Source organism: Phoenix dactylifera, chromosome 7 (assembly GCF_051530095.1).
Source record: "Phoenix dactylifera cultivar Ajwa chromosome 7, Ajwa_hap1_PhDact_Kaust_v1.1, whole genome shotgun sequence".
Lineage (NCBI taxonomy): Eukaryota > Viridiplantae > Streptophyta > Magnoliopsida > Arecales > Arecaceae > Phoenix > Phoenix dactylifera.
In genome coordinates this window covers 2,347,802-2,373,118 of record NC_143196.1, presented here as the reverse complement: position 1 = coordinate 2,373,118, position 25,317 = coordinate 2,347,802, and the positions used below count along the sequence as shown (strand labels likewise).

Here is a 25,317-nt window from a genome sequence, read left to right as displayed (position 1 = left end):
TAAATTCTAGAGCTTTTATCTAGTTAAATTGAATAATTTAAAAACCCATCTCTATCTTTTTTTTATTATTATTAACGACGGCCGACACAAGAAAATGTGCAAACACAAAGTACTAATTGAAAATAAACTGCACACCATTTCTTATACGCGTTTTCTCTCTCTCTTTCTTTTTTTTTCCTTCTCTTGTATGTATATATATATATATATATAGGATGTAAATAGAAATTTGGCTTGGGACTTCTTGTTCCTTGGTCCCCTGGGAGAATCTTCCCTCGAACGAGAGTTAAAGCTAGCCATCATCACCAATCCTCCAAATCATATATGAAACCGTTGGAAAATAGACCTAGCCCATCTTTTCTCTGGTCCTGTGGGGTTTATTGCCCTGATTCCCATATCTAAAACTTCAGACAGAAATCTTATTAACCACTTGCACCAACAAATTGGTACCTATTTACCAATAAAACAGCCGGCTTTCTCTTCAGTCTACGTCGAGTTTTTCTTTCTTTCTTTTTTTCTAAAAATCTTCTCCCTTCTTCTCAGCGACGAAACGCGCCTTCTCTCTCTGTCTGTGGAATCTAATTCCATTGATAAAATGGCTTCTTCTACACATAATCCATACTATAAATACCCCAAACAGCCTCCTTTGTCTGCTGGGCTTCTCTCTTACGAAGTTCGAACAGGGGAAGTAGGGGAAGCAGGGGAAACAGGGGAGTCTGGAATAGAGGACTGCGAGGGAGATGGGTAGCCTGGGCGAAGCTGGTGAAAAGGAGATGTTTCCAAGCCCTCCAGATCCTGTTATGATCGAACTCAATCGATTGGAGGACCAGCTTAGAGGTATGTTTATGTACAAGACTCCTTTGCTCTTGTTTTGTACTGGGTGTTCTGCTTCAAGTGTTTATTGTCTTGCATGAAGGAAAGGTCGTTCCTTTTATAACGAAGTTTAATGGACATCGTTAATTCTTATCAAAAATTTGTCCTTGGAGGATTTTTTTTTTTCTTTTTAAGGTTTCCTTGAGGAGGTGAACTTCGGTTTCCATTTCATTTCGTCTGTTCTTCTAATCGACAGTATTCTGTTTGTAATTTCTGATTGGCTTGCTCTTTATTTAGTTCTTATGTCCCGGAGATTCTATGGTTAAACATTGTTCTAGTTTAACGTTCTATTTCCATGGAGGAGTAGAAATAATTCGTACAAAAGAATAGGGGAGCTTAGCACCTTTTTTCTGATTGACTTGTACTTCTGACTCTGCTGGAATTTGTGGCTTTTCTTTCTTTCTTTCTTTCTTCTTCTTTTTTTTTTTTTGATGACTGGATCGAGATTACTGTGGAGTCATGTAGGTGGTTTATTTTACAGTATAGATAATGACTGAAGGAAAATTCATTCAGAATTAGTTGATACTTGATGGCTGCTTGTGGTCTTCTGAGAACAGTTTGAGGTCATAAGGAAACAAATTTTACTGTTGGAGACCATATGGCTACTTGATGCTACTAACAAGTAAAATAAAGCTTATGTTTGCCTGCATAAAACCGACCCCTTTTCTGGAACATTGGTCTCAGGTCATTGATGGTGTAACATGACTTGATTTGTATTGTTAGTTAAGAACCAAGTCACTGAGTTTTCTTTTTGATATATAACTTACCCATGAAAATGATGTATACCAATATGTAGTATACTAGAAAGCCATAATTTATCACAAAACAAACTAGACTTAAAAAAATAGAAAAAAAACCCTGCTGTATATACTTATTTTTTATCACTTTTAATATTAATCATGTTCTTCTTGACATTAGATAACTATTTCTCCCTTACTTCTGGTTCATTTCTTCCAAGTAAGCCTGAAAAGAATCTGAAAATTGTAATATGTCATAACCTAAAGCTTGACCCTTGTTATTAACATGAAGGTATGACAGAAATACTGGTGCAATTACTTGGGCATTATGCATAGCAGAAAGCCAAAGTTACTGTTCTTCCATTTTAAACAACATGGACAAAAATTTATGGCATAAGAAATTTGAGAGGAAAATTTTTTTTAACTCCTACTGCCTATTCTTATTTTTCTCTGCAGTTTGGTGCTGCATTCGTTCTTGGCCCTCTTATTATTGTTTTTAGCTGCAAAATTCTTTAGCCAGACTTCTTTGTTTCTATAATTTTACCATAGGGTTTTGCTCCTTTGCCATTTTATGGGATATCATTGGAGATGGGCAGCCTAATCAGTAGAGAGACGATATATTGGATTAGTTCTAGATTAGCACATATGAGTTTGAGATTCTTCATCTAATATATCCTATTGACTCTACAGAATTTTCATTTAATATCTGAGATGAAGAAATGGATACGCTTTGTCTCCACCTTTTTTGTAAAAAAAAGTGGTTTTTTTTTTTCGGTCCGAGTTTTTGTTGTGAATTAGATATGCGATTTGTGCATATGAAACTTTTGAATGTCAGAGGTGTCTATACTGTGTTTATACCAAGACCTAAATATAAATTTATTAGTAATGATACCTAATATTCACAAATCTCATGACTTGCCTGCTTTTTTTCTCCCATATATCCATGTGGCCTGATTCTGATACAATTTTTAGAACCACTTGAAAGCTAAATATCATTTAGTAAAATTTCTAATTTATGAGCTGCTTTATATGTCAAATGATCTTAATATGAAATGTGTGGATGTAGGATGAGTGGTATTTAAAAGCAAGGTTAATATTGAGACAGAGGCACTAGTCATCCTTTTATAATGTGGTACTGGCTTTAATCACTGAGGGGATAACATGACCGATGTGAGTTCATGTTCAGATTAGTGCAAGAGGCAATTAGAGATCCGGATTTCCCAATAAAGCTTATTGGTTGTGTTTATGTCTTGCAGTTTAAGAACACCTCCTTCTTACTATGAATATTAGTAAGAGTTGTTGGTTACCCGTCAAGAGAGCCAATAGTTATTTGAATTATGAATTATGAGTTAGACTACTAATTTGCCTATTTAATTGGAGTGAGTTCTTAGTTAAATGTAGCAATACACACCTCCAATTCATTTGCTTGCTTAAGTCCTTATTTTGATCTGCAGACAAGGAGAGGGAGTTGGGACTTGCCAACTATGAAATCAAGGCTTTGAAAGCGACGGAACTTATGAAAGATAAAGCTGTAGTGGAGGTAATGAATGTACTGAATTCCTCTGAAATGTAATTATTTGGATATCGTGGGTGTTTATTTTAAAGTCATTCTATGTCCTATTCTTTCCAGCTTAATAATGAATTGAAGAAAGTTGATGACAAACTCAGAGCTGCCGAGAAGCAACTAGAACAGAAGGTGTTCTGTTTGTTTCTTTAGATTTGGAATCTGTGAATATAGTTCACTTTAGATGGATAGCCTTTTTACAACTTAGATATATTGCTAAACAGAATCTTGAGATCAAGAGGCTAATCAATGAGAAAAAAGAAGCCTTGGCTGCACTGTTTGCTGCAGAGGCAGCTTTGAGAAGAGTTCATGCATGTCAAAAGGATGAGGAATACCTTCCAGTTGAGGCTGTGATTGCCCCACTTGAGTCTGATATAAAAAAGTACAAGAATAAGGTATGAGGCATAGGTTCTTCTGATACCATTATAACAAAAAACATCTGTAGTGTTGGTGTTTTTTGATTTTGTGGACTTATACTGCAGATTACGAAACTTCAAGAGGATAAAAAGGCTCTGGAACGGCTCATAAAGTCTAAAGAGGCGGCTTTGATTGAAGCAAAAAATATATTGTGTATTGCTCTTGAACGGGCACTGATAGTAGAGACTGTGCAAAACAAGAACATTGAATTGAGGAGGCAAATAGAGATATGCCAGGCATAACCATAGATGTATCCTTTTTGTTTGTGCACAAGCTGTGGGAAGTTAGATCACTAACCTTTCTGGATTCCTTTATCATGGTGCAGGAAGAAAATAAGCTTTTGGAGAAAACAAATCGTCAGAAGATTGTAGAAGTGGAAAAGCTTACTCAAACTATTCATGAACTTGAAGAATATATTCTTGCAGGCGGTGCAGCTGCTAATGCTGTGCGTGACTATCAGCGGCAGGTTGCTGAATTATATGTAAGGTTTTAGTTTGTCATCATCTGTTCCTCTATGATTCTTTCTCCAGAGGTTAATTTGGGGCATTAATTTATCATCATCTATTTTCTAGGAAGAGAAAAAAACTCTTGAGAGAGAGCTAGCAAGAGCTAAAGTTTCAGCAAATCGGGTGGCAACTGTGGTCGCAAATGAGTGGAAGGATGGCAATGGCAAAGTCATGCCTGTCAAGCAATGGCTGGAAGAGCGAAGATTTTTGCAGGTACTTTTGATTTGAACAAAATGCAAGAATTTTCAATGGTTTTCCTGACTGTTTGTATTTTACCTCATTTTCATGAAATTCCAATGCTCTTGATGTTATTTGAAGGGAAAGAGGAAGCCTTTCTATTTTCCAAAAGCATAAGAAATTACTGATGCTATTTAAACATGGTCTGAAAAGATAGCAAATAGCATAGCCATAGATCATACATGCATTATCATTTTAAATTCTGTCTGTCTTGATAAACTGATGGATAACATTAGTTACATTTAATGTCTTGACTTAAATGGTGATGCATTTGTAGGGAGAGATGCAACGGTTGCGGGATAAGGTAGCTGTAGCAGAAAGGACTGCCAAGGCAGAAGCCCAGCTTAAGGTATGAAATCTTACAGCTCACTTTTTTGGGTAAGTCTTTTTGTACTATATTTTACATTTATTCCTTGGCTTTTCATGTGAATTTAACGTACAGGATAAACTAAATTTGAGGCTGAAGACATTGGAAGAAGGTCTAAAGCAAGCACCAAGCTTATCACCAAAGCAAGTTGAGAACTCCAAGAAAAAATTTGGGTGCTCTTCAAATGAGGAACCAGAAAAGAGACCAACATTTCATTCAAGGGCTTCTGTTTCTGCCTCTAGACTCTCAGTTTTACAACAGCCTAATTCCGCATCAGAAGGTGTTATCACCAACAGAAATATCAAGCCAACAAATAGCTTGAAAAACAAGTTTGCTATTGGAGAAAATCTGGTTAGAAAGAATTTCTGGGCTCCAAAAAGCAAAGTTTTTGATGATGATGGGAAGGATAATGCAGAAAGAATTGCTAACGCTAATGGTAATATAAGTGATTCTATTGAAGGAAATACGGAGCCTTCACAAGAAGTTAAAGCCAAAGGTTGTGGTGACATTGAGTTGCAAAACAAGGGTGGTTCAGAAGATGACTGTGATGTTACTGTGCAAAGAAAAAAAGTGGTTCCACAAGAAGTTACAGTCAAAGGAGTTGGTGACATCAAGTCAAAAAATAAGCGTGGTTCAGAAGATGCCTATGAAGATATGGTATCAGGTTTTCTGTATGACAGACTGCAAAAGGAAGTCATCAACTTAAGAAAATCACATGAGGAGAAGGATCATATGTTGAGTGCTAAGGATGATGAAATCAATGTGAACAACGAACTTTTAGATAATTAAAAGCATTCCTCAGTTTCTTTAATTCTTCCTTTATGTTTTTTGTGACATATGCCTGTATTCCTATGCAGTTGCTCCAGAAAAAAGTTGATGCAGTAGCGGCGTCTAGAGAAAAGAAGATGAGGAGAGTAGCGGCGTCTAGAGAAAAGGAAGTGTTGGTGAAGTCAGAGGATACTAAACCAAGAAGCAAAACCCCAATCATCTCAAGAAGGTATATACTTGTTTCGCCATTTTGCCTCTTGGAGTGTGTTAAACTAAATTTTATCATGATTTGCTTCTCCTTTTGACTAAAATGTTACCTGTACTGGAGAAAGAGTGTCTTAAGTTCCCCTCAAAAGAGAGATAGAGAGAGAGACTGTCTTAAGTGTTTCATAGAGGAAATATATGTAGGGTCCCTCTAAACAGTAAGTTCACATTCTGTTTTCATAAAATGGCAGAAATATCAATCTGGAATTAGGAGTAGTCAACCTCTCCTATCTTCAAGCTCTGTTTTTTTTTTTTTTTTTTTTTTTTTTTTTTTTTTTTGCAGTTCTTAATCCTTTTTTTGTAATTTTAGTGTAATTGAATCTACTATGTTTGCTTCTAAGATCAGAAATTAAGGCAACTCCTCTTCGTTTCTGCATAGGGATAAGTTGGTGTTCCTTTATATTCACAGTTTTAAATTAGTCTTTTGAAAACCACACAAAGTTGCAGAAACTCTGCCCTTCATTATTCCAGTTTCCTGAACTGTTTACTTTTATTGAATTCTTATGACTTCATAATACTACTAAGCAACCGAACTTTACATTTAGATGTCTCTTTGCTTCCTTTAATTATGATATGGCCATTTGGTTTTACAGAGCTGTGAATCATCAGGAAGCCTCGAAAAGCTCAAGAGCTTAAAATTTGCTTCAATCCTCGTCTCATCATTTGCATCCAGTGAGGTGCTTATGTACAGCTTGGGAGAACATGATTGTTCCTAGTTAAAGAAATTTGTGTTTATAGAGGGAGGTAGGGTGCAATTATGTAAAACCTTAAACATGCATATCGTAAATTATATTCACATTATGCAATGAAAGTAAATTCAGTTTTCTATAAATAACCTTTTGAGTTGGTGTCCAAAAGCACTGCAAGCTGCAAATGCTGCTGATTGCTTGGTGAAATGGTTAGGACTTTTATGTCGCGCCTGCAAAGCACTATTTTTCTTGTTTGAGAAAGAATATCCTTTGTCTTCACTAACCGAGTAGTTCTTCTGTATTCTGGTTAGAAGCGAACAGTTTGAATATGCCTTTCTTGATCTTGTTCAAACTGAGACATATCTTGCTTGGGGGAATGCTAGAAGCAAACCAAGAACAAAAAAAAGAGAGAATAAAGTTTAGTATCAAATTTCTTTGTTCAATGCATTTTGAAGAGTGTACTTACAGAAGGCCGATCAAAACTGTGTCTCTTCATAGCAAAAAGTTAAAGAAGGGTGCTGAAACCAATTAGATGCACCATTGGAGGTCAGATGCTCCTTGCTCTCACTTCTCAGTACTGCGTATTGGTGCTTCAGCACAGCTTCCTGGGGTTTTTAGTACTAATTCTTGTCAGCCTCTATAACCTCTACCAACGAATGCTTACATTTGATAGATTTCTCTTATCGGCATCCGGAGCTATTTGCATTTCATAGTCTGAATTTATCCAACTTGCAGGTGCATGGCTTGATGTTTCAGACAAGCATAAAGTATATGATATATGAAGATGTAAAGGTATATGGTTTTCCCAGAAAAAAAGCATGTGCACTGGGATAGAGGTCGTCTCGCAGTTTTTGGCATATAGAGAATCCAACAACAGGTGCTGCGAAAAATGGAAGGAGGATACAACTTCTTTATCATGCATGTATGGTATGAATGGTTCCACAGGTAGGCTTCTGATTATTATACTACTATGTGAAAAAAAAAGACAGAGCCAGTCTTCTACAGGATCTTGGGCATGTATATAGAGCCCTCAACTTTGTAAAATGTGAGCATGAGAGATATTGTGAAAGTGTTATTGTCATGATTAAATCATTAAAGATTCCTGATTCTTGTCCATATCATGTGTTTGTGAGTGTTCTCCTGGCCCCCCCTAGTACTTTAAAAAGCAGTTGTCTTGGAACTCATCTAGCAGTCATACTATTCTGTCAAAAGAAAAAAGAAAAAAGAAAAAAAAAAACTAACAGTCATACTGCTCTTCTCTATTGCATTCTCTGGATAAATCGAGCTAATAGAGCTGCTGGATATCAGATAATTAGAAATGGCACATGTTTGGCCGACTCTTAGGTACGTACTACCACTGCAATAAGATCATAATGGAAAAAGGTGTTGCTACATTCAGCAAGTTCACTAATCATGGAATTTGAGAATGAAAGTGTACAATCATACGCCCTTCTATTGTTTATTAGAGATAAAACAACGCACACGTTTGGTATTAAGATACACTAAAAAGCCAACTTCGGATCATACTGCTACTCCCCGACCTCCAAGTGCCAAACATTTCTATACTTGCAATCCACCTGGCTAAAGATGTCTGGATTTAATTTCACATTCAGATGCATCACTGGCTTTTGACCATGCCCGGATGCGTGTAGCATTTTATGATGGATAAATTAGCCTAGATAAGCTATGGAAAGCCTCTTGTGCACAACTACACATGACCAAGGGGAACTGAAGCAGCAAGCTCGTGGACCAAGGGAAGCTCAAAGAGAGCACCAAAAGACAATCTCTGCCTAATGATAATGTGTCCTCCAAAAACCTCGACCGTGCTGGAACATCTTCTAAAACCAAGTCATTGTAGACTTCTGAGTCGAATGAGACAATCCTGCAAATGGCTTTCACTAGATTGAAATGAACATCGCGTAAATGCGCTGAGAAAAAAGAATTCCAATATGATGAAAATTCAAAAGATACAGAATGCTTTAGTTCTAAGAGACTGTACCAAACAATGCAACCATATGTGGATACTTTGTCTTTACAATCAGATACCTTTTGACCAAGAAAGTTGAATCCTATGGTTCTAAAGCACTCAGAACACAAGGAATAGGAGGACAAATTCCATGTAGAAGCTACATTTTCTAGTTTATTTTTGGGATTCATTATTGTAATTCCCTGCATTCCTCTTACAGTACATAATATTTCAGCCTTGTTGATCCAGCACAAAGCTTGGAGCCGATAGATACATTATTTACAAATAAGATTACATTAATAACATAGCATAATTCTACTTACTCATCAAAATCAAGTTTCATATCCTCACTTTGTTTAGAGAAATGCCAAGGTATCCCAATCTATAGAAAATTTTCCCTACACAGCTGCCTTGCTATATGGCATAATGGAATTGGTGCTGCATGAATTGGAGAGCCCCTTTCTAGTTCACGGTTGAACTGGAGAGCCCCAATTCCACCTTACCCATGCCCATGTGTTACACAAGGCAGTCCTGACCCTGTCCAATCAGATACCACAGCACAATACACAGCAGGTGATTAAACTCGACCTTTCCAGTATTTGTGACGGTCCAAATTATGGTAACCCCGCTACCCATCCACCTCACTCACACCCACTCCCTGTCCCCTGGAACCAAAAAGGGGAAAGAAAAGGAAAGGAAAGAAAAAAAGACATGCACACATGCACATTCGCGCACAGCACACACGCACACAGACACAGAGAGAGAGAGAGAGAGAGAGAGAGAGAGAGAGAGAGAGAGAGAGAGAGAGAGAGAGGCAGGGGGAGGAGGGAGGGAGCAGACAACGACTACATCGATGATATGCCAAGCCAAACATTGTAAGAAGTTCTGAAACTACATTGAACATATACATGTACCTGGAACAACTGTAAAATGACTCAGAGAGAATTCCCTAATCCATTATAAAGTTCTTGTCAGTTTATCTCACTAGAAGATTTTTTTACAAATGTATCTTAATGAGACATTAACAACTAGTGCAAGGAATTCACAACTATCATGAAAATTTCAAAAATCATTCAAATTTTTTTCCAAGATGTTCTGCAATATAATGTACTCTACTTCTTTCTTCTAGACAGCTTTTTGCTAAATAAACTATTTATTTTGATGAATTTGAATTGTGACTTGTTGATGATTCAGTCAAGCACAGTATAAGAGTTTCAGATGAAGGTGAACAAAACCATAGCTCATACAAAGAGACTAAAACTAAATCTACATGGAAAATGGTGACAATAAATCTATAGAACTTTTTTCTGATAATAATATGCCTAAATATCAGTTGTTAATAAAGTTTTAACGAAAAGTTTGCATAGCAAAGCTGTAGTAAGATGATTATGATAGCTTTCAACTTGTGTTACCTAGTCACTCATGTCCATGTCCTAGAATCTATGTCGAATACATATTTAAATCACATACACATTAGACATTTGGATACTTATAAAAAAAAATTAATTACACTTTCATTCTTTCTAGAAATTGGTCAAAAATATATATTTCAAAATAACTTTGTAAAATACTATTTCTCAAAAATCCTTATACTAATTACAAAGTTTAGATGAGAAACATGTATATTAGAAAAACTTGAGATATATCAACTTTTAATACTTTTGTATGATTAAAAGATATATATATTTTAATTTAAAATAATCTTTTTCTATGTATTCCAATATGTCCCTTTTCTTTTCTCCTCTTGCCAAGTCAGACGCTTGGACACTTGTTCGGATCTGGTTCTCATGTTTATCTCCATGCAACATTGCTTTCAGCCACGGCAAAAACTGGCCCTACGAAGAAAGGGTTAACAGGACTGAGGAAACTTGATACACATGGTAAAGTGCTAACCGTAGCTTAAAACCTAGAAACAGTATTTTGCAGGCTTCATGATACACATACTATGATCTGCTCCTATCTAAAATAAAATGATGTCATACTAAATGCATCTCCAAATTGTTTCTCATAAGTTTCATTAAAATTTCTCATCACTTTTTCAGCCTCTAAACAGCATCAAGTTCCTCTAGAATAAGGCTAATTATGCCTTTGCAGCACTAGACATCTACGGTCACAAATAGCACACACCACTCTGGTTTCTGATGTCACCCTAGAATGTCTTATTTCAATCTCCATCTGAATTTTGCATCTATAACGAGCTCATTATTTGTACAACTCAGTTTAGCTGTACAAAATCATCCCTCTTATATTTTGAATTTTTTTGATCGGGCATAATTAGTACGTGAAGGAGATTCAGGCAAAATGTTTCTGCAAAAGGCATCATGCAATAACATTGCTATGATCAACCTCATCCATTAGCCTTATAAAGTTGGACCACTAATGTTATTCTATTCATCTTCTTGCTACTAAATTTGACCATAGTCTCAATAAAACTACTAAATTAAAATCCATACACGAAATACATTTTTTCCTGCTTCCATTTTCCAAGGTGTTCCATCATGATTCTAGGTTAGCATTCACCCCCATAAAAACTTTACTCAACACATTATCTAAAAATAGTAGTTTAAGAGGCTTAATCCTTGGAATCTGTTAATGTTACTTGTGTAATTGTTCTATGTATAATCAAGTGTATAATATCAAGCTATATAAATGCATATGTGATGCATGAATAAGAGACAAGAATGTTTTTTACTTGTTGCTTGGAGAGTGTCAATTAATACCAGCCAACTTATCAGTTGTTACCTATAAGACAAGTCATACCGGCCAAAATGAAATTTTGGCAAACAAAGAAAAAATCCTACAGATAAGTGCGTTTATTTGATTTGATAAGCACATTCAATGACTCCAGGCTCCAGCTGTCAGACAACAGGTCAAAAACATATTGATATGGTTACTTCAATACTAATTGATTTATAATGAAAATGTCCTTTATTATTTTTTTTTGTTTATTACTTTGTTTGACAGGACAAAACAAGCATATACACGCACACATTTTTTATTGAAGCATTTGCAGTAATGTGATCACTGGCAATGTTTCTTACTAGTAACAGTGGTATTTATCTGTCAACCTGGTAATTGCAAGAAAATTTATGACGTGTGGGGTAACTCAATTTATTATTTTTTATTTCCAAGGATGTAATGTAAGTATTATGAATTTTCTTAATCAAATGAAGATAAACACATCCGTCCCCAACTTCATGCATGTTACAATGTGTGCTTCCTGACTTTCAACTTCTACAACAAGGAGGAATAGAAACAGTTAATGAATAATCAATGACAAATCCATGAAAATTGAAAACAAAATTTACTAGTTTCTAGATGGAGCTGCAAAGATTGAGCTTACTGCAATAGAATGGCAAATTTATTACAAAGAAAACTCTGCATATAGTCAGACGATCTGAAACATATTCTTCCAGAGGGGCACAGTGGGTGGAGGGGGTCAACTTTTTCATTGTCACATCACACCATATATATTGAAAATATTAATAACCAGAGTTCATGATTACAAAAATGAAATGTTATGGAAATGCTGAGACACAGAAAACAAAGGAACAGATAAGGGATGAACAGAAGAAAAGAACAAGAATCAAGCGATATGCACCTCTGATTGTAAGCAAGCAACATGTGCTAAAGCAAACATTTAAAGCACTAAAATGATATTCTGAATATATGCCAGAAAATCAAAATGATATTTCAATTGCAATAGAGAAAAATGTTGCTTACAGACAAGATTCTTGTATCTAATGATGCAAACTAAGCAGCAACCGACTCTGACAAATTCCTCGACTCCAACCATGATTTAGCAGCAACTTTTGTGGTCAGAAACCATCCAACCTTATCTGGTGCCTCATGAAATGGTGCATTCAATTCTCTCAAGTGTGACTCAAACACAGATGCCAACCCTTTTTCTGAATATTTATGCTTCCCATGCCCTGTATGAATACCCAGGAGTGGAGGCAACTCCTCTCCATTCTCTAAGGCCTTGGACAAATCATTCATCCAGACATGCAAAGCAGTCAATGCTGCTCCAAGAGAAAGACTCTTCACATGTAAAGACCACTGTGTAGGAGATTTTGACTGTAGATCTGTATATATCTCAAGCCGAAGTGCCATATCCAGGAGCACACAAGCTTTTTCTGATTGACTGAGGTTTACACAGAGATCTATCAAGCAATTACAGTAAGCCTTCTTCACTTCATTACTGATGTTCTCGAAGAGCTCTTCAGCTTCTTGTTTGACTGCCTCATTGGCAGATCCTTCATCCACTAGTAGCTTCACTAAAGAACCCAACTGGACATTAGCTCTCTCAATACAGTTAATCACCTTCCCTAATTCTTCTGTCGGTGTCTGAGTCAGCACATTCAAAAGACAGCCACAAAACCGGTCATCTGGTGTTATCCCCAACTCTAATAGCTTGTCAAAACTTCTCACAACATCATCAGTCTGCCTAGCTTTCCCATAACACTGGATGATTGATGTAAGCACAAAGATATTTGGCTGATATCCAGCTTCTAACATCTCATTTAACAAGCCTTCTGCCTCCAAAACTTGTCCACTGCAAGAGTATGCAGTAATCAGAGCCGAATAGCTCCAGCTATCAGGCTTACAGTCATCAGGCAACCCCTTCATCTCCGCAAAAATCTCAGCAGCTTCATCAACACAACCAATATCAGCACACATCGATAAGAGCATGTTATACAAGATCACATTCATCTCCATCCCTTTCTCCTTCATCTGCCTATAAACACTAAGCGCATCCTCAGCATAACGAGCCTTGCAATATGATCTTAGGAGAGCAGCATACGTCGCCCTGTTGGGCACCAACCCCTTCTTATCCATCTCTTTAAAGATAGTCTTCACTTGCCACGGCCTCCCGGCCCTGCCCATGGCATCGAACAAGGTGTTATATATGACCACATTTGGCTTCACACCAAGCGCCTTCATTTCCTCATACACATTAAGTGCACCATCAAAATTCCCCGAATGACTGTAAACTCTGATCACCGTCGCGAACGTAACGGGATCAAGACGCCACCTTTCCTGGCGGGCACGATCATACAGGCCAAGAGCCTTCTCGATATTGCCCGACCGGCCATAAGCATCGATCATCGCGGAGTACGTAACATAATCCGGGCTGCATTCGAACTCGGGCATCTTCTCGAACCACTCCACAGCTTTCTCCGGCAAATTACAGAACCTGGCGCAGCTAATAATGGTCGAAAACGTCACGTTATCCGGCTTAACTCCCCTCTCCAGCATCTCCTTCCAGAGGGCCTCCACCCCATCCCAGTTTTTAGACTTCCTCAGTACCTTGAGCGTCACATTGTACAAAATCACCTCTTTGTCGATCTTGATGCTGTTCTGGAACCACCTGAGCGCGAGGACGGCGTTGGCAGAGTTCTCCATGCAGTTGAGGACGGTGACGGCGTCCTGCTCGGTGGGGCGGTCGGCGAGGGCGGAGATGGCGGCGGTGACGGCGGCGTCGGTGGGGTCGGAGGAGTCGAGGGAGGCGGCGAGGACGGAGAGGCGGGCGTAGCGGGAGTCGGAGGAGTGGTGGCGGAGGCGGGCGGCGCGGGGGCTGTTGGGGTTGACCCAGATGGAGTTTTTGGAGGGGGTTTTGGGCTTCTGGCTGTCCAGGGATTGGGGATCGGAGTCCATAGAGGTCTGGGAAGAGGGGTCTTGGAGGGAGACTTTAGTAGGGGTATGAAGCGGAAGGAGGGGTTTGGGTGGAGGGGAGGAGAGGGAGGGGAGAGGGGTTTTGATAGGGTTTTTGTGCTTCCAAGAAGAGAGGAAAGGGGAGGACAAATGGAGGATTTGGGCAGAGGAGGAGAAGAGGGGATGTGAGGGGTTGTGGGGGAAGGAGTGGAGGTGGTGGGATTGAGATTTAGAGGAAGAGAGGTGGAATGCCATCTTTCCTTCTCTCTCTTCCTTTGGTTAGAATGTTGGGGAGAGGGCTTAGAACTCTTGGGGAGCCATAAAAGATCTCTTATCAGTTAGCACTTAGCATCCAAGGGTGGTGGTGCTTCAAGGGCTTTTATTTTAATAAGAGAGCTGGTTTGGGCCAGTGAGTGAGCTGGGCTGGTTGGGCTTGGTGAGGCAGAAATATGGAAGACAAATAAGTAACATTTCCAAATACTATACCATGAAGATAGTTTGCAGCAAAACATGTAATAAGTTCACTACAATAACAAATCTTGCTTCATCCAAGATTTCGACCAAGTTATCAAAAATAAGTTTAAATACTTGAAGAGATGGAAGTTCTCACCAAAAATAATGAGATGATCTGAATATGAGTCTTGCAAAGAAGAAAGAAATCTCTGGATGTGATGCACAAGCATGTTAGTTGGAAAATATACACTGATAGGCATCTCATCTTTCTGGCCTAGACCTGCACACATATAAGCAAGTTAGCATATATATCGAAATGCATGTTATATATCACCACAGTTCTCTTAAACACATCATATATCACCAAATCAGTAATTTTATTCAACAGTAATTCAGTGAAATTACGTTTCATTAACTAGTTAGCGTACGTCCGACTCGATAATGTTATCATGCTAGTATTGGACTAGTTTTGCTCACACTTCAACCCATGGCAGGCCAAAACATATAACTAAATATAATTTATCATCTTGATTTGATTTCGGCATTGGACTAGTCATAGCATGCTCCAGCCCGTGGCAGGCCAAATATATGCCTTGCTTTTGCGCATGGCTGACAACCATAATATTATATCTTAACCCACGGCTAACATGCCATGTTTCACATATGGCCAGCTAGTCCATATGACCCCCTCTTTTTTCCCCCTCTTATAATTATGAAAAATTCATTTTTATTATGTCATAACTATGAGTAAGTATAGTTTGTTATCTAGAATTGATTTTCCGACATTGGATTAGTTGCAGCCATGCTTCAGCCTGTGGTAGGCTAAACACAATATTACATTTTAGTCCAAGGTTGCGACAATACATACACCACATTTTTTGCATGATTGATCAGTCCAGATGCCACCGATGCTTCATCATACAATCATAATTTTCTTTGAATCATTTACACTCTACATGATTACTATGCTTAAGCACAAATTAATAAGCTTTATACAAGTCTAGACTTAGTAACATCATAATCCATGCAACATCAAATTAATCAGCACATAACACACATAATTATATATATATATATAATATCCACAATCATACAAAATACATTTATATACAGAACTTCAATAATTATGTAGATGATTGTGTTGAGGAATTCTTACCTCTACTAGTCTCAGACTCAAATACAATATCGAACTCAGAGGCAAAAAGGTGGGCAAAGTGTTTTGCTTAACACCTTCTTGCCCCGACTATTGTTCACATATGGAGCCAAATCTCGTTATCAGAATAATTTTAACTATCCATGAATTATGTCAGATGATCATAGCAAGGTTGGTTTGGAACTCTCCTTCTAGGGCCACATAATGCTGACATGGGATCCTTGGATATGCAATACCAACTCAAAGCTTCTAGTTGCACAATGTTGGCCTAGGATCCCTCCAAGGGTCAATTGATCTACAAGGTGTTGGGTCTTTTCCTCGGGTCCATCCAGGCATCTAGAGAGAGAATAGAGAAAGTAGGGAGAGAGAAAGATCCCCAAAGAGAGAGCAAGAGAGGAGAGAGAAGGCAAGAGAGAGAGAGAGAAACTTACGGTTCTCTTCTCAAAAGAGAGGAATGAAGAGGGCTCTAAGGCCGATCATACCCTTGGCGGCAGCGGCAGCAGCAATGGCCCTCGGCAACCAAAATATGGCCATGTTCGGCAATGGCGACTAGCCCGACGGAAGAAGAAAAGAAAAAAAATAGGGGAGAGGAAATAGGGCATCCAAATCTAGTGGTGACTCTTCGGTAGCAATCGGGTCGATGAAGCCGTCGATGACAACCGAGTGACTCAAAGATGGGTATGGAAGAGGGATTAGGGTGGATTATCTTGTTTCTGATAATGAATCGATGGTGACTCATTGAGAATGATCAACATAAACCAAAGGAAAACTCGAGGTACTTTGCCGACAGTTGATCAGAGTTTGGGCGAGGTGATTAGAGCGAAGAGGGGTCCTTTTATAGGCTAAGTCTAGGGCTCCGACGAGCTCTAAGCTTTCCAGCGTCTGACGGAGTCAGGGAAGAAGACGGACTCCTTCTAGGAATCCGCTTCTTTCTTCTCACTTGCGAGCCACATGACATACAGGTTTTTTTTTGTTTGTCTCATGCTAAAATTCATGCTAGCTTATGGGCTGATCAATGGACCGGGCCTTACACCTTTGAATAGCCCCATACAAATCTTGCTGTTCATGGCCTCACACTCATCTTTGGACTCTCACAGTCAGACTCGTTATAAGTATTAAACAAGTAAACTCTATGAATCAAAAGGTGCTTCATTTATTCCCTTGCTCTCCTGTTTTTTTTTTTTTTTTTTTGGTAAAAACAAGGAGCTCAACTCTGGATTGAAATAGAACAACCAAGTTTAAAATCACATCATACATACTACTAAAGTACAGCCAAATATTCACATACAGATTTGAACGCTTCCAATAATAAGATTTAGAGCTAGTAATTGGTGTAGATAATCCGCTCAACTAGCGCAGGATACAGAAACATTTGGAGGCTATGGCTCTTTTTTTATTTTTTTGGTTTTACTAAAACGGATGTATCATACAATATGGGTATGGACACAATAAAAAAATTGAAAAATAATAACTTCCAGAGCACACTGGGCAACTTTCTCTCCCCCACCTACAGAGTATTTTCAGAGTGATTGGCTACATACGATACTACCCAATCCGCAGCCTCGTTGGCATATTTGTATACATGCTTCGTCTGAAAGACCATCCCATCACAAATTATGGCCCGGATGCTTCTAAGCAGCAGGTGGTAGTCACCCACACCACCCGAGCTCCATTGGATCCACTCAGTAACCATCGCCGAATCGCCCTCAAGCAGGACAGCTATAGCTTGCAGTGCTTATCAGGCATAACCAAAGCCAACCCAGGCCGCTCTCAACTCAATTCGGAATCGAGTTATCGAAGATCTAATAGCCTCCAGCTGCAATCATCCTAGAATCCGGATCCCTGATGATAAAGCCAGCACCTCCTCTCCTACCGCCATCCAGCACGCAGTTATCAAAGTTGATCTTAAGAAAATTCGAAAATAAAAGCTTCTAGGTGAAAAATACTGTAGCTGTGGCTTCACACCGAGAGATGCCCACCGAACCTGCTGCCCTTGCTCTCCCATTTAATGTGACTCCCATTTGTCTATTTCATCAAAAAAGAATACCCGTCCATCCACGCAAACCGACTAAACGACAACATCCTTAGTTATCAAAAATGTTAAGAGGGCTTATGGTCATAATACTAGATGCTGACTAGATTTTTAAGTGAGCAAGGCTGGAAATCTTGTTTCAACTTGCTTTGTCAAGTACCTACTGGCAAGCGGCAACGGCACGGGCATTGTCAATATGTGCTGGTGAATAAAAACGCTGTCAACTCCAGCTGTCCCACCTCCAATCAAATTGAACTTAAATGTAGTTGGGAGCAATATGGCCAAGAAGAAAAGACACAATCCTGAAGGTCTTTTCGATTGCAAGCCATGATAATAGTATGAAAGAGAACGGCAGCCGTGGATGAAATTCCAGGGTTTGAATTTTTCAGGCAATTAGTAACTTGACAACATACCTAACAAGTTGACATTTTCCCGTCTATTGAAGAAACAACTCTTAGGCATTGTTTTAAATCCAAAAAAAAACTAATGCATTGTTCATTGAGATCATAAGAAATATGATAGCAGAGAAGGGTGGATTGAAGTGCACATTAATTAAAGAAATTGCTTTAAGATGTGCCATCTGAATCATGAGTTGCCGGCCATGACTATGTCAATCAACGTCACGCTTGCTCGGAAGAAGAAATAAAGTAGCAATAGAAAAATAGGGATTAACCAAATGAAGGCAAGCCTCTCTCACTTTGAGAGAGACGCTTATTTACTATTCCTTTAATTAGTTTTGAGTCACAATGCTGTCCAAGTCCGAGTTTGAAACAGATTGAAGAAGACCAATTCTCGAATAATGAATGGCCATCCATGCATGCTTTGCATGATGACCATGAGTAAACAAACTTAGATGGCATCAAAAACAACATTTGGAATCAAGTGATGGGTCCACCATGGATGGTCATGAATTTTACGAACTGATCATAGGCTACTACCAATTAAGATCTGCCGTACCGACCATACCGATGTATCGGTGGGCGTCGGTACCAGTTCGGACTAGTACTGAATCGGTACCACTGGTTCGGCTTGATTCATGCATTCAAAAGCCTCCAAAAAAATTGGAACTGGTACAGGCGGGTACCGATCGGTATGGGTCGATACTAGTTTTTAACATCGAATAGGACCGGCCAGAGCCAATATTGGTTCGGTACGGGCTGAACCAACTGATACGGATCGGTTCAACATTCCTTATTACCAATAAAGAAAACATAAATAGCAATGCCGAATGCAACATAAAACATGGGTGGAGAAATTGGACTCCTGACAGCAACGAGTACCAATCCCAACCATAATGAAAACAACCAAGAAAGGGTTCATGTCCCATCTCCTACCAACCTATGTTGAGAAGACCATCTTCACTGCTATATGCAGTTTCCTGCACCACCCGGCAAACCCTACCAACTTTCTGATAAGCTTCCAAATTCATCATTCATCAACACAAAATCAACGAGACGTCCAAATAATCTAAAACGATTAAAGCATTAGTTTATTTGTTCATGCAAGATGATTATCCAAAACAGACAACTTCACAATAGCCTTTATATATATATATATATATATATCACCTCTTTACTCCCTCATAGATCTGACATCCCCCACCTTATTTAATATTCACCCAACAAGACATGAAATAATAAGATTATGTAATAAATATTTTAAGCAAAAAAGAGAAATGGGAACATGATCACATGATGGTACATGACGTTGATGGATCCTCCTCGCAAAAGAAATAGCATGGCTTATTCCCTTCATAGGATGGCCCACCATGGGCCATGGGTGGACCATTGGCAACCCATCCATACACCCTTCCACATGACCAGCACCGGCACCCCCCATAATACCCCTCGTAGTATGGCGCACCGCAACAAGCCGGCCAGACCGGTGGCTGACCCGGGACCGGACCGACCGTCACCGGTTCAGGCTTCGGCGGCTTTGGTTCACCCTTTGGCTGTGCAGGCTCGGTCTTTGGAGGGTCCGGTTTTGCGGCTGGTGGGTCGGCTTTGGGCTTCGGTGCCGGTTCAGATGGTGGTGCGTCAGCTTTTGGCTTTGGTTTTGGTTCTGGTTCGGATTTAGGTGGCTTGGGTTTCTCCTTCTCAGCTGGGGCCGGTTCAGCTGGCTTAGAGTCCTTGGGAGGGTCTTTTGGCTTCTCCTTGATCTCTATGATTTGGATGTCTTTGATCACCTTGCAGGCCTTGCAGCGGAGCTTCTTGGAAAGCTTTTGGGGATCAAATGGGCCAGAGATCGTGACAGTGTTGTTCTTCTCATCGTAGGAGATAGTTTTTATGTTCTCTCGATCTTAATTGTTCGAAATTATGGAGAGAAAGAAGGTGATTAGTAGAATTGTTAGTTGTAATATGGAAATAGAATGGAGCTGAGAAGCTTTTTTGGGGGGAGGAAGGAGAGGAGTGGTTGGTTACCTTGGAGCTGGCAAATCGTTTTCCTGATCTTTTTATAACAACGGTGGCATTCTAGGTCAACTTTCAACACCAACGTGGAGATCTGCGATAAGATTTATAAAGTAGTCGCAGTTTAGTGAAAGTGAAAACAATTTTTAGAAGACCCAGCCGTAAAATATATGAAAATAGTTAAAAATTAGAAATGATAACATGGTCTTGATATGGGGATTAAAAAGAAGGGAAAAGAAAAAAGAAAAAGAAAAAACGAAGTAGACGCATGTACGGGTTTAAATTTCTAGCACATAGCATTTTTTATACTATATTTTTGGGAGAAAGTGCATGCGCAAGAACCCCATCAACTTTCATACCGCAGAGATAATGAAACAAAATCATCTCCAATCCTATTAGAGAGAGATTGACTCTCAGAGATAGAGAGAGTACGTGGTTCACAAAGGAAATAAGAAGCCGCTTATTAGAGAGAAGAAACAGAATGGTGGAAACTTGTAAACAAGAAATAGAATTCAGAAGTTCTTCTTGGGGTGGAAGAAAGAAGGCCGACTTGCAGATAAAATCAATATATATATATATATATATATATATATATATATATATATATATATATATATGGGTACTAGAGAAATTGGACAGTGAAGAAAAAAACAGCAGATTGGTCTAATTTCAACGGAGAAGAGAAGACAAAAGAATGATAACTTTGTACAGCAATTTAAGATCTAAGTGAGAAGGAAAGACAAGATCCAAGTTGTGACATGTGATTCCAATGATAGTGGTGAAACAATCAAGTTCTAAGTTTCTACCATATGACAAATAATAATGAGTAGCAAAGTTTCAAAGTATCATTGACATAAGTAAACTTTGATACAATGATAGTATGAGAATTATAAGGTTAATTTAGTGAGGACAAACCATCACAAGCCTTTGAAAATTACTTGCAGAAAATACAATCAAATGGCTTTTGGAGAGAGGAGAATGCCTAACCTTTCCTGCCATTGCTAGAGTGAAGCCAGATCCCAACTCTGGATAGGGGAAGCGAGCGAGCGAGAGAGAGAGAGAGAGAGAAGGGAGGGGGAGCGGTGGGAGAGGGGAACTTGTATTAAAACGTGTCCAGGCACCTACCACCCAATCACATGGGGTCACGTGTCCAAGAACGTTGAGAGATATCGTCTAAAGCATTAGACTTCTAGCTTGTTTGCATGCGCCACCGCACTTGAAATGGACACGTCCATGAGTTGGCTACCTTCGCGTTCACTTGTGCAGCCTTCACGCTTACGCACGAGAGCCCAACATTATTGACCTTGGAAAGAGAGTCGGACAAAGAAGGGGTTGGAGTTAGCTCACCTCATTCACAGCATCTATTTAAAATATATGATCTCTGGAGGAAATTAAAGGAGAAGGAACAGAAGGAATTGCCATGAATCTAGCTAGTAAAGGGAAATCTTAGTGTATTAATAATGATGAATGGTCTACTACGGAGGTCAGGAAGACAATTAACATGAAGTTCCAAGCTTGTATATATCTCCTAATCTTAGGATACTTCCACCATATCGAGATAGGAGTGTATGCTGCTCGTCGTCAAAATCCATGACAGGAAATTTGTCGGTGTCCATAGATATTGATGGAGATATCGATAGATGTCAGAGATTTAGGTGGCCGGTCATGATGTCAGAGATTTAGTACCCAACTAGCCTAAAATTGGGTGTCAAACCATTCCCACTAAATTGTTTGGGGGTTTGTGTGAACCTCAAAACAATAGAAACAATGGGTGCTAGTAAAAAGAATTTGCTTTTAAGTGTAGGATTTGAATTTGAGCGCATTGGTTTCCTTTTTCCTTGTATCATATCATTCATTGTACAAAAGATTCTAGGTTCCCCACTCCCTCTTTCTTCGGCAAGAACTTTTGAAATACATTTATGGTTGAACCTTTAGGCCAGGTTGCAAACTATGGTCATTGAAAGCCATAAACCAACTACCAAAAGAAAGCCATAAAAACCCTAGTAATTTGTATGACAATACTACGTACACATGATAGGCATCTATAGAGAAGTAATATTGTACTCCTCAATAATCTATATATACGTCCTACCTTGTATATGATAAATAGATTAAAAGAACAATCAGTAATCTCTTTCACACACACAAAAAAAAAATTCTGCGTAATTAGCAATATTTCGAGAATTATAATATTAATTTTAATTATCCCAACATGGAGAGTCTTCTGATCCATTACACCATATTTGTGATCTTGAAAATAATGATTAAGAACAGAAGAGAAGATAGCAATATTTTTTGATGGGGAGGTCGTGACAGATTTCTTTCTGGTTGACATGAGCATGACTGTGGTAATTTCAGCCGATCATCTGGTTGTTGTAGTCCAAATATTTGCATCCATGTATGTACGAGCATGAGTTATCAAGAGAGATGTCATCTCAAGATCAGCTCAAACTTTCTCCACTTTTTTTTTTTTTTGCTTAAATCTTTCTCCACTTTGGGAGCGAAGAAAGCGATAACCATTGCACTAGAAGTATCAAACTAGGAAATTTAAGATAAGATGTGAAAGAAGATCCATAAAGTACATATAGATGTGATAGAAGACTCGTTGTACGAGGGAATCGAATTTGATTTTCTCTGCAAGGAAATACTGCACCTCTTGGCCTTAAACATTCTGCATGAAAATCCACAAATGATGTAGGAAAAAATGTCATTGCAATGGTGCCAATGGTTGGATGAGAATCGACAGACTGAGATTGGGGGCAAAGTTTCTTGCACTCTAGTCCTCTTGCTACAAGTCCATATCATAATTAATCAGAAGAAATTATATACTACATCGTATGCACCATATAGCTATGCACCGTGCCAATCACCTTGGCTCATTCCTGTGGCTCAAATTTTATTAGGTCTGACCTAAAAATCTCTAATCAAAAGAATTTATCAAGCCAGGCAAAGTGTTACACCTCGAACCTAGAGCACAACAGACGCTGCATACCTATAGAGCGGACCATACGAGCATGCAATATCACTGATTAAATCATATTATCTCAAAGAAATAATAATAATTCTTCGATTTTTAAAAAATTATTTAATCAAGAACTAAACAAATCATTCTTATATTCAATTGTCACATAAGAAAAATATGCTGACTATTTATTATTATTCAAATCAAAAAAAAATTGTTCAAACCAAAGTAGTCTAACTAGTCTAAACTAGAACTTCGGTAATTGCGAATATCTTCAGAAGATCTAGCATAATTCCCCAAGTTCCGATCAATTATGATTCAGGATCTGAAAAAGAAAAAAAAGAAAAAGTAATGAGCTATACTAACTCAGTAAGTAACATAACACCACAAAATGGGGTCTACGCATACAAATTAAATAATTAAATAGCATGATAATTACTGAAAATAAATCAAATTTTAAATAATACATATATATCTTTTAAAATTTATTATTATTTTTATAAACTGATACTAAAGTCCAACATCAAGCTATGGCTACATAACTTAGTGGCATGGGTCATTTACAGGATGCACAAAGTACCAGATGTCACTATTCTAATCACCGGTAGTTTGGTGTCGAAATCAGTTTCTCATATTATAAGTTGATAGGGCATTGGAGGGGCTAGATCATAACCGTGTTGAGAGTACATAAATATTAAACAAATTTCCTAATTTATCTAATTATATTATCTAAATTTCATAACATAATACATATTTTTTAAAATAAATACTATTGTAATAATAACATGCCTGACCCATGTAATTAAGTATAAAATAAATACCACAATCAAATATAATAAACTAATTACCACAATCAACAAGATTTTTTTTGTCAAAACATCAACTAATGTTAATTTAATTGATCTATCACAAGATCATAAATTATAGCACATTATCCATCGTAGAGCATTTGAGCATAAAATATTCTTCAAGATTGATAATTATACTCAAATTCTTTCAAAAGCATAAGCTAAAAATCTAAGAGAAAAAAAAAGGTTCATAATAAAATATTCAAATTCGAGATCAATTAATGCTAGAACCAACATTCCAGTAATCATAGACTTCAGTTGCTAGAAATTTTCTTTGCATGGTAGATAGGAGAACCTAATAATGAAATAATATAATGATAACCTAATCAATCAAGAATCAAAAATACCATCTTTTTCTTTGACAACGAAATTCTCCTGATAAGAAAAACCATCACAAACTTTTCCAAAGCAAAGCGATGCTATTTCTAACCAACCCAAAAATTATTCAAACCACCAACATTTTCGAGATTTACTAGTTAACTTCCAATCAAAATACCAACCTTCATTGTAAACTGAAGAGAGAGAATTTTAGTCTGGGTTCAATCAGGAATTTGGTCTTGGTTGTTAATAGCACGGGCCATCCTTGCATCTAATCCACAAGCCCAAGAGAAATCAGTTTTTTTTTTAAATTAATAAATAAATAAGGACAAAATGGGGAGAAAAGAAGAAATAAGAAGAAGAAGAAAATGAGACGAAATAGAGGGAAGAGGAGAGATGAGACCAAGGAACGGTGGTGGCAGCCAAGTTGTGGTGGTAGGGGGGTCAATGGCCAGCCGGAGGCGATGGTGGCTGGTGGAAATGGGTCGCATGGCCAAAACTAGAGAAGGGAAGCGAAGAGTGGCAGCACCCCAAGCTGCCTCGATGGCAAGGAAGAAGCAAGAAGGTGGAAAGAAGCTCTTCCATGAACTGTAGTGGTGGCAACACTCAATTGCAGTAGTAGATTTTAGCAGATTTTGGTAAAATAGGTCTCAAAACAAAAAAACAGAGCAACAGAAAAAATAGAGTGAGGACGAGACTTCGGGTGACAACACTTGGCTGTGGTGGCACGACGGCCACCGGAGAAAAGGAAGAAAGGGAGGAGGGGGCTCGGAGATGGTCCGTCGTGGGGGATGAGGGGAATTTGAAAGAAGGTTTTTGAAAAGGATAAGTCCGATATAACAGTGATAACGCCAGCCGTTCGCCGGTTGGAGTGACCCTAACGGTTGGCAGCCATTGGCACCAGCCCCGCGGAGATCACGTCGACCGTTCTCTGCGGCCATATCTCCAATGAATAGGAGATCGGGTAGAGGAATGCGGTTCCTTTATTCCGATCCTTTTTCTCCCTTTTTTTTTTGAAGTTCTTAACTGAAGTCGGTTGGGCCTGCCAACTTCAGTCCAGAATAGGCCTACTAGGCCAATTCTCATGCAAAGACTAAACACAA

General features: G+C 38.5%; 3 protein-coding genes across 8 annotated transcripts; 1 reads left to right on the top strand and 2 right to left on the bottom strand.

Annotated features, from left to right (window-relative positions):
- The first annotated feature begins 213 nt into the window (after window positions 1-213).
- On the top strand, window positions 214-7,535 carry LOC103707570 (microtubule-associated protein 70-4-like). 4 transcript variants are annotated; one of them, XM_088700936.2, is made up of 11 exons: window positions 214-443; window positions 541-834; window positions 3,062-3,147; window positions 3,238-3,303; window positions 3,396-3,566; window positions 3,654-3,824; window positions 3,914-4,069; window positions 4,161-4,307; window positions 4,609-4,680; window positions 4,774-5,460; window positions 5,556-7,535. In XM_088700936.2, the coding sequence occupies exons 2-11, from the start codon at window positions 738-740 to the stop codon at window positions 5,769-5,771; spliced, it is 1,869 nt and encodes a 622-aa protein (XP_088557062.2). In that variant the 5' UTR covers window positions 214-443; window positions 541-737; the 3' UTR covers window positions 5,772-7,535. The 4 variants fall into 4 exon arrangements, with proteins under 4 accessions (XP_088557062.2, XP_088557061.2, XP_038983562.3 ...); XM_039127634.3 differs by having other exon boundaries at window positions 215-834; window positions 5,556-5,695; window positions 7,155-7,535; XM_039127633.3 differs by having other exon boundaries at window positions 215-834; window positions 5,556-5,695; window positions 6,324-7,535.
- Window positions 7,536-7,790: 255 nt separating this feature from the next.
- Window positions 7,791-14,748, bottom strand: LOC120111107 (pentatricopeptide repeat-containing protein At4g16390, chloroplastic-like). 3 transcript variants are annotated; one of them, XM_088700934.2, is made up of 2 exons: window positions 12,109-14,748; window positions 7,791-10,220 (listed from the first exon to the last, which is right to left on the bottom strand). In XM_088700934.2, exon 1 carries the CDS (start codon window positions 14,293-14,295, stop codon window positions 12,139-12,141), a length of 2,157 nt encoding a protein of 718 aa, XP_088557060.2. In that variant the 5' UTR covers window positions 14,296-14,748; the 3' UTR covers window positions 7,791-10,220; window positions 12,109-12,138. The 3 variants fall into 3 exon arrangements, with proteins under 3 accessions (XP_088557060.2, XP_038983513.3, XP_038983512.3); XM_039127585.3 differs by having other exon boundaries at window positions 7,791-8,317; XM_039127584.3 differs by having other exon boundaries at window positions 7,791-8,301.
- Window positions 14,749-19,141: 4,393 nt separating this feature from the next.
- Window positions 19,142-21,229, bottom strand: LOC103707573 (uncharacterized). Its single transcript, XM_026804840.4, has 3 exons — window positions 21,074-21,229; window positions 20,099-20,180; window positions 19,142-19,976 (listed from the first exon to the last, which is right to left on the bottom strand). Exons 1-3 carry the CDS (start codon window positions 21,083-21,085, stop codon window positions 19,366-19,368), a joined length of 705 nt encoding a protein of 234 aa, XP_026660641.3. The 5' UTR covers window positions 21,086-21,229; the 3' UTR covers window positions 19,142-19,365.
- Between the last annotated feature and the right edge of the window lie 4,088 nt (window positions 21,230-25,317).

Coding starts and splice junctions, on each gene's coding strand:
- LOC103707570 (XM_088700936.2), top strand. CDS start 738: ATGGGTAGCCTGGGCGAAGCTGGTGAAAAGGAGATGTTTCCAAGCCCT. Junction 3,304..3,395: donor AGAAGCAACTAGAACAGAAG/GTGTTCTGTTTG, acceptor ATTGCTAAACAG/AATCTTGAGATCAAGAGGCT. Junction 3,825..3,913: donor GGCAAATAGAGATATGCCAG/GCATAACCATAG, acceptor ATCATGGTGCAG/GAAGAAAATAAGCTTTTGGA.
- LOC120111107 (XM_088700934.2), bottom strand. CDS start 14,295: ATGGCATTCCACCTCTCTTCCTCTAAATCTCAATCCCACCACCTCCAC.
- LOC103707573 (XM_026804840.4), bottom strand. Junction 19,977..20,098: donor AACGATTTGCCAGCTCCAAG/GTAACCAACCAC, acceptor CGAACAATTAAG/ATCGAGAGAACATAAAAACT.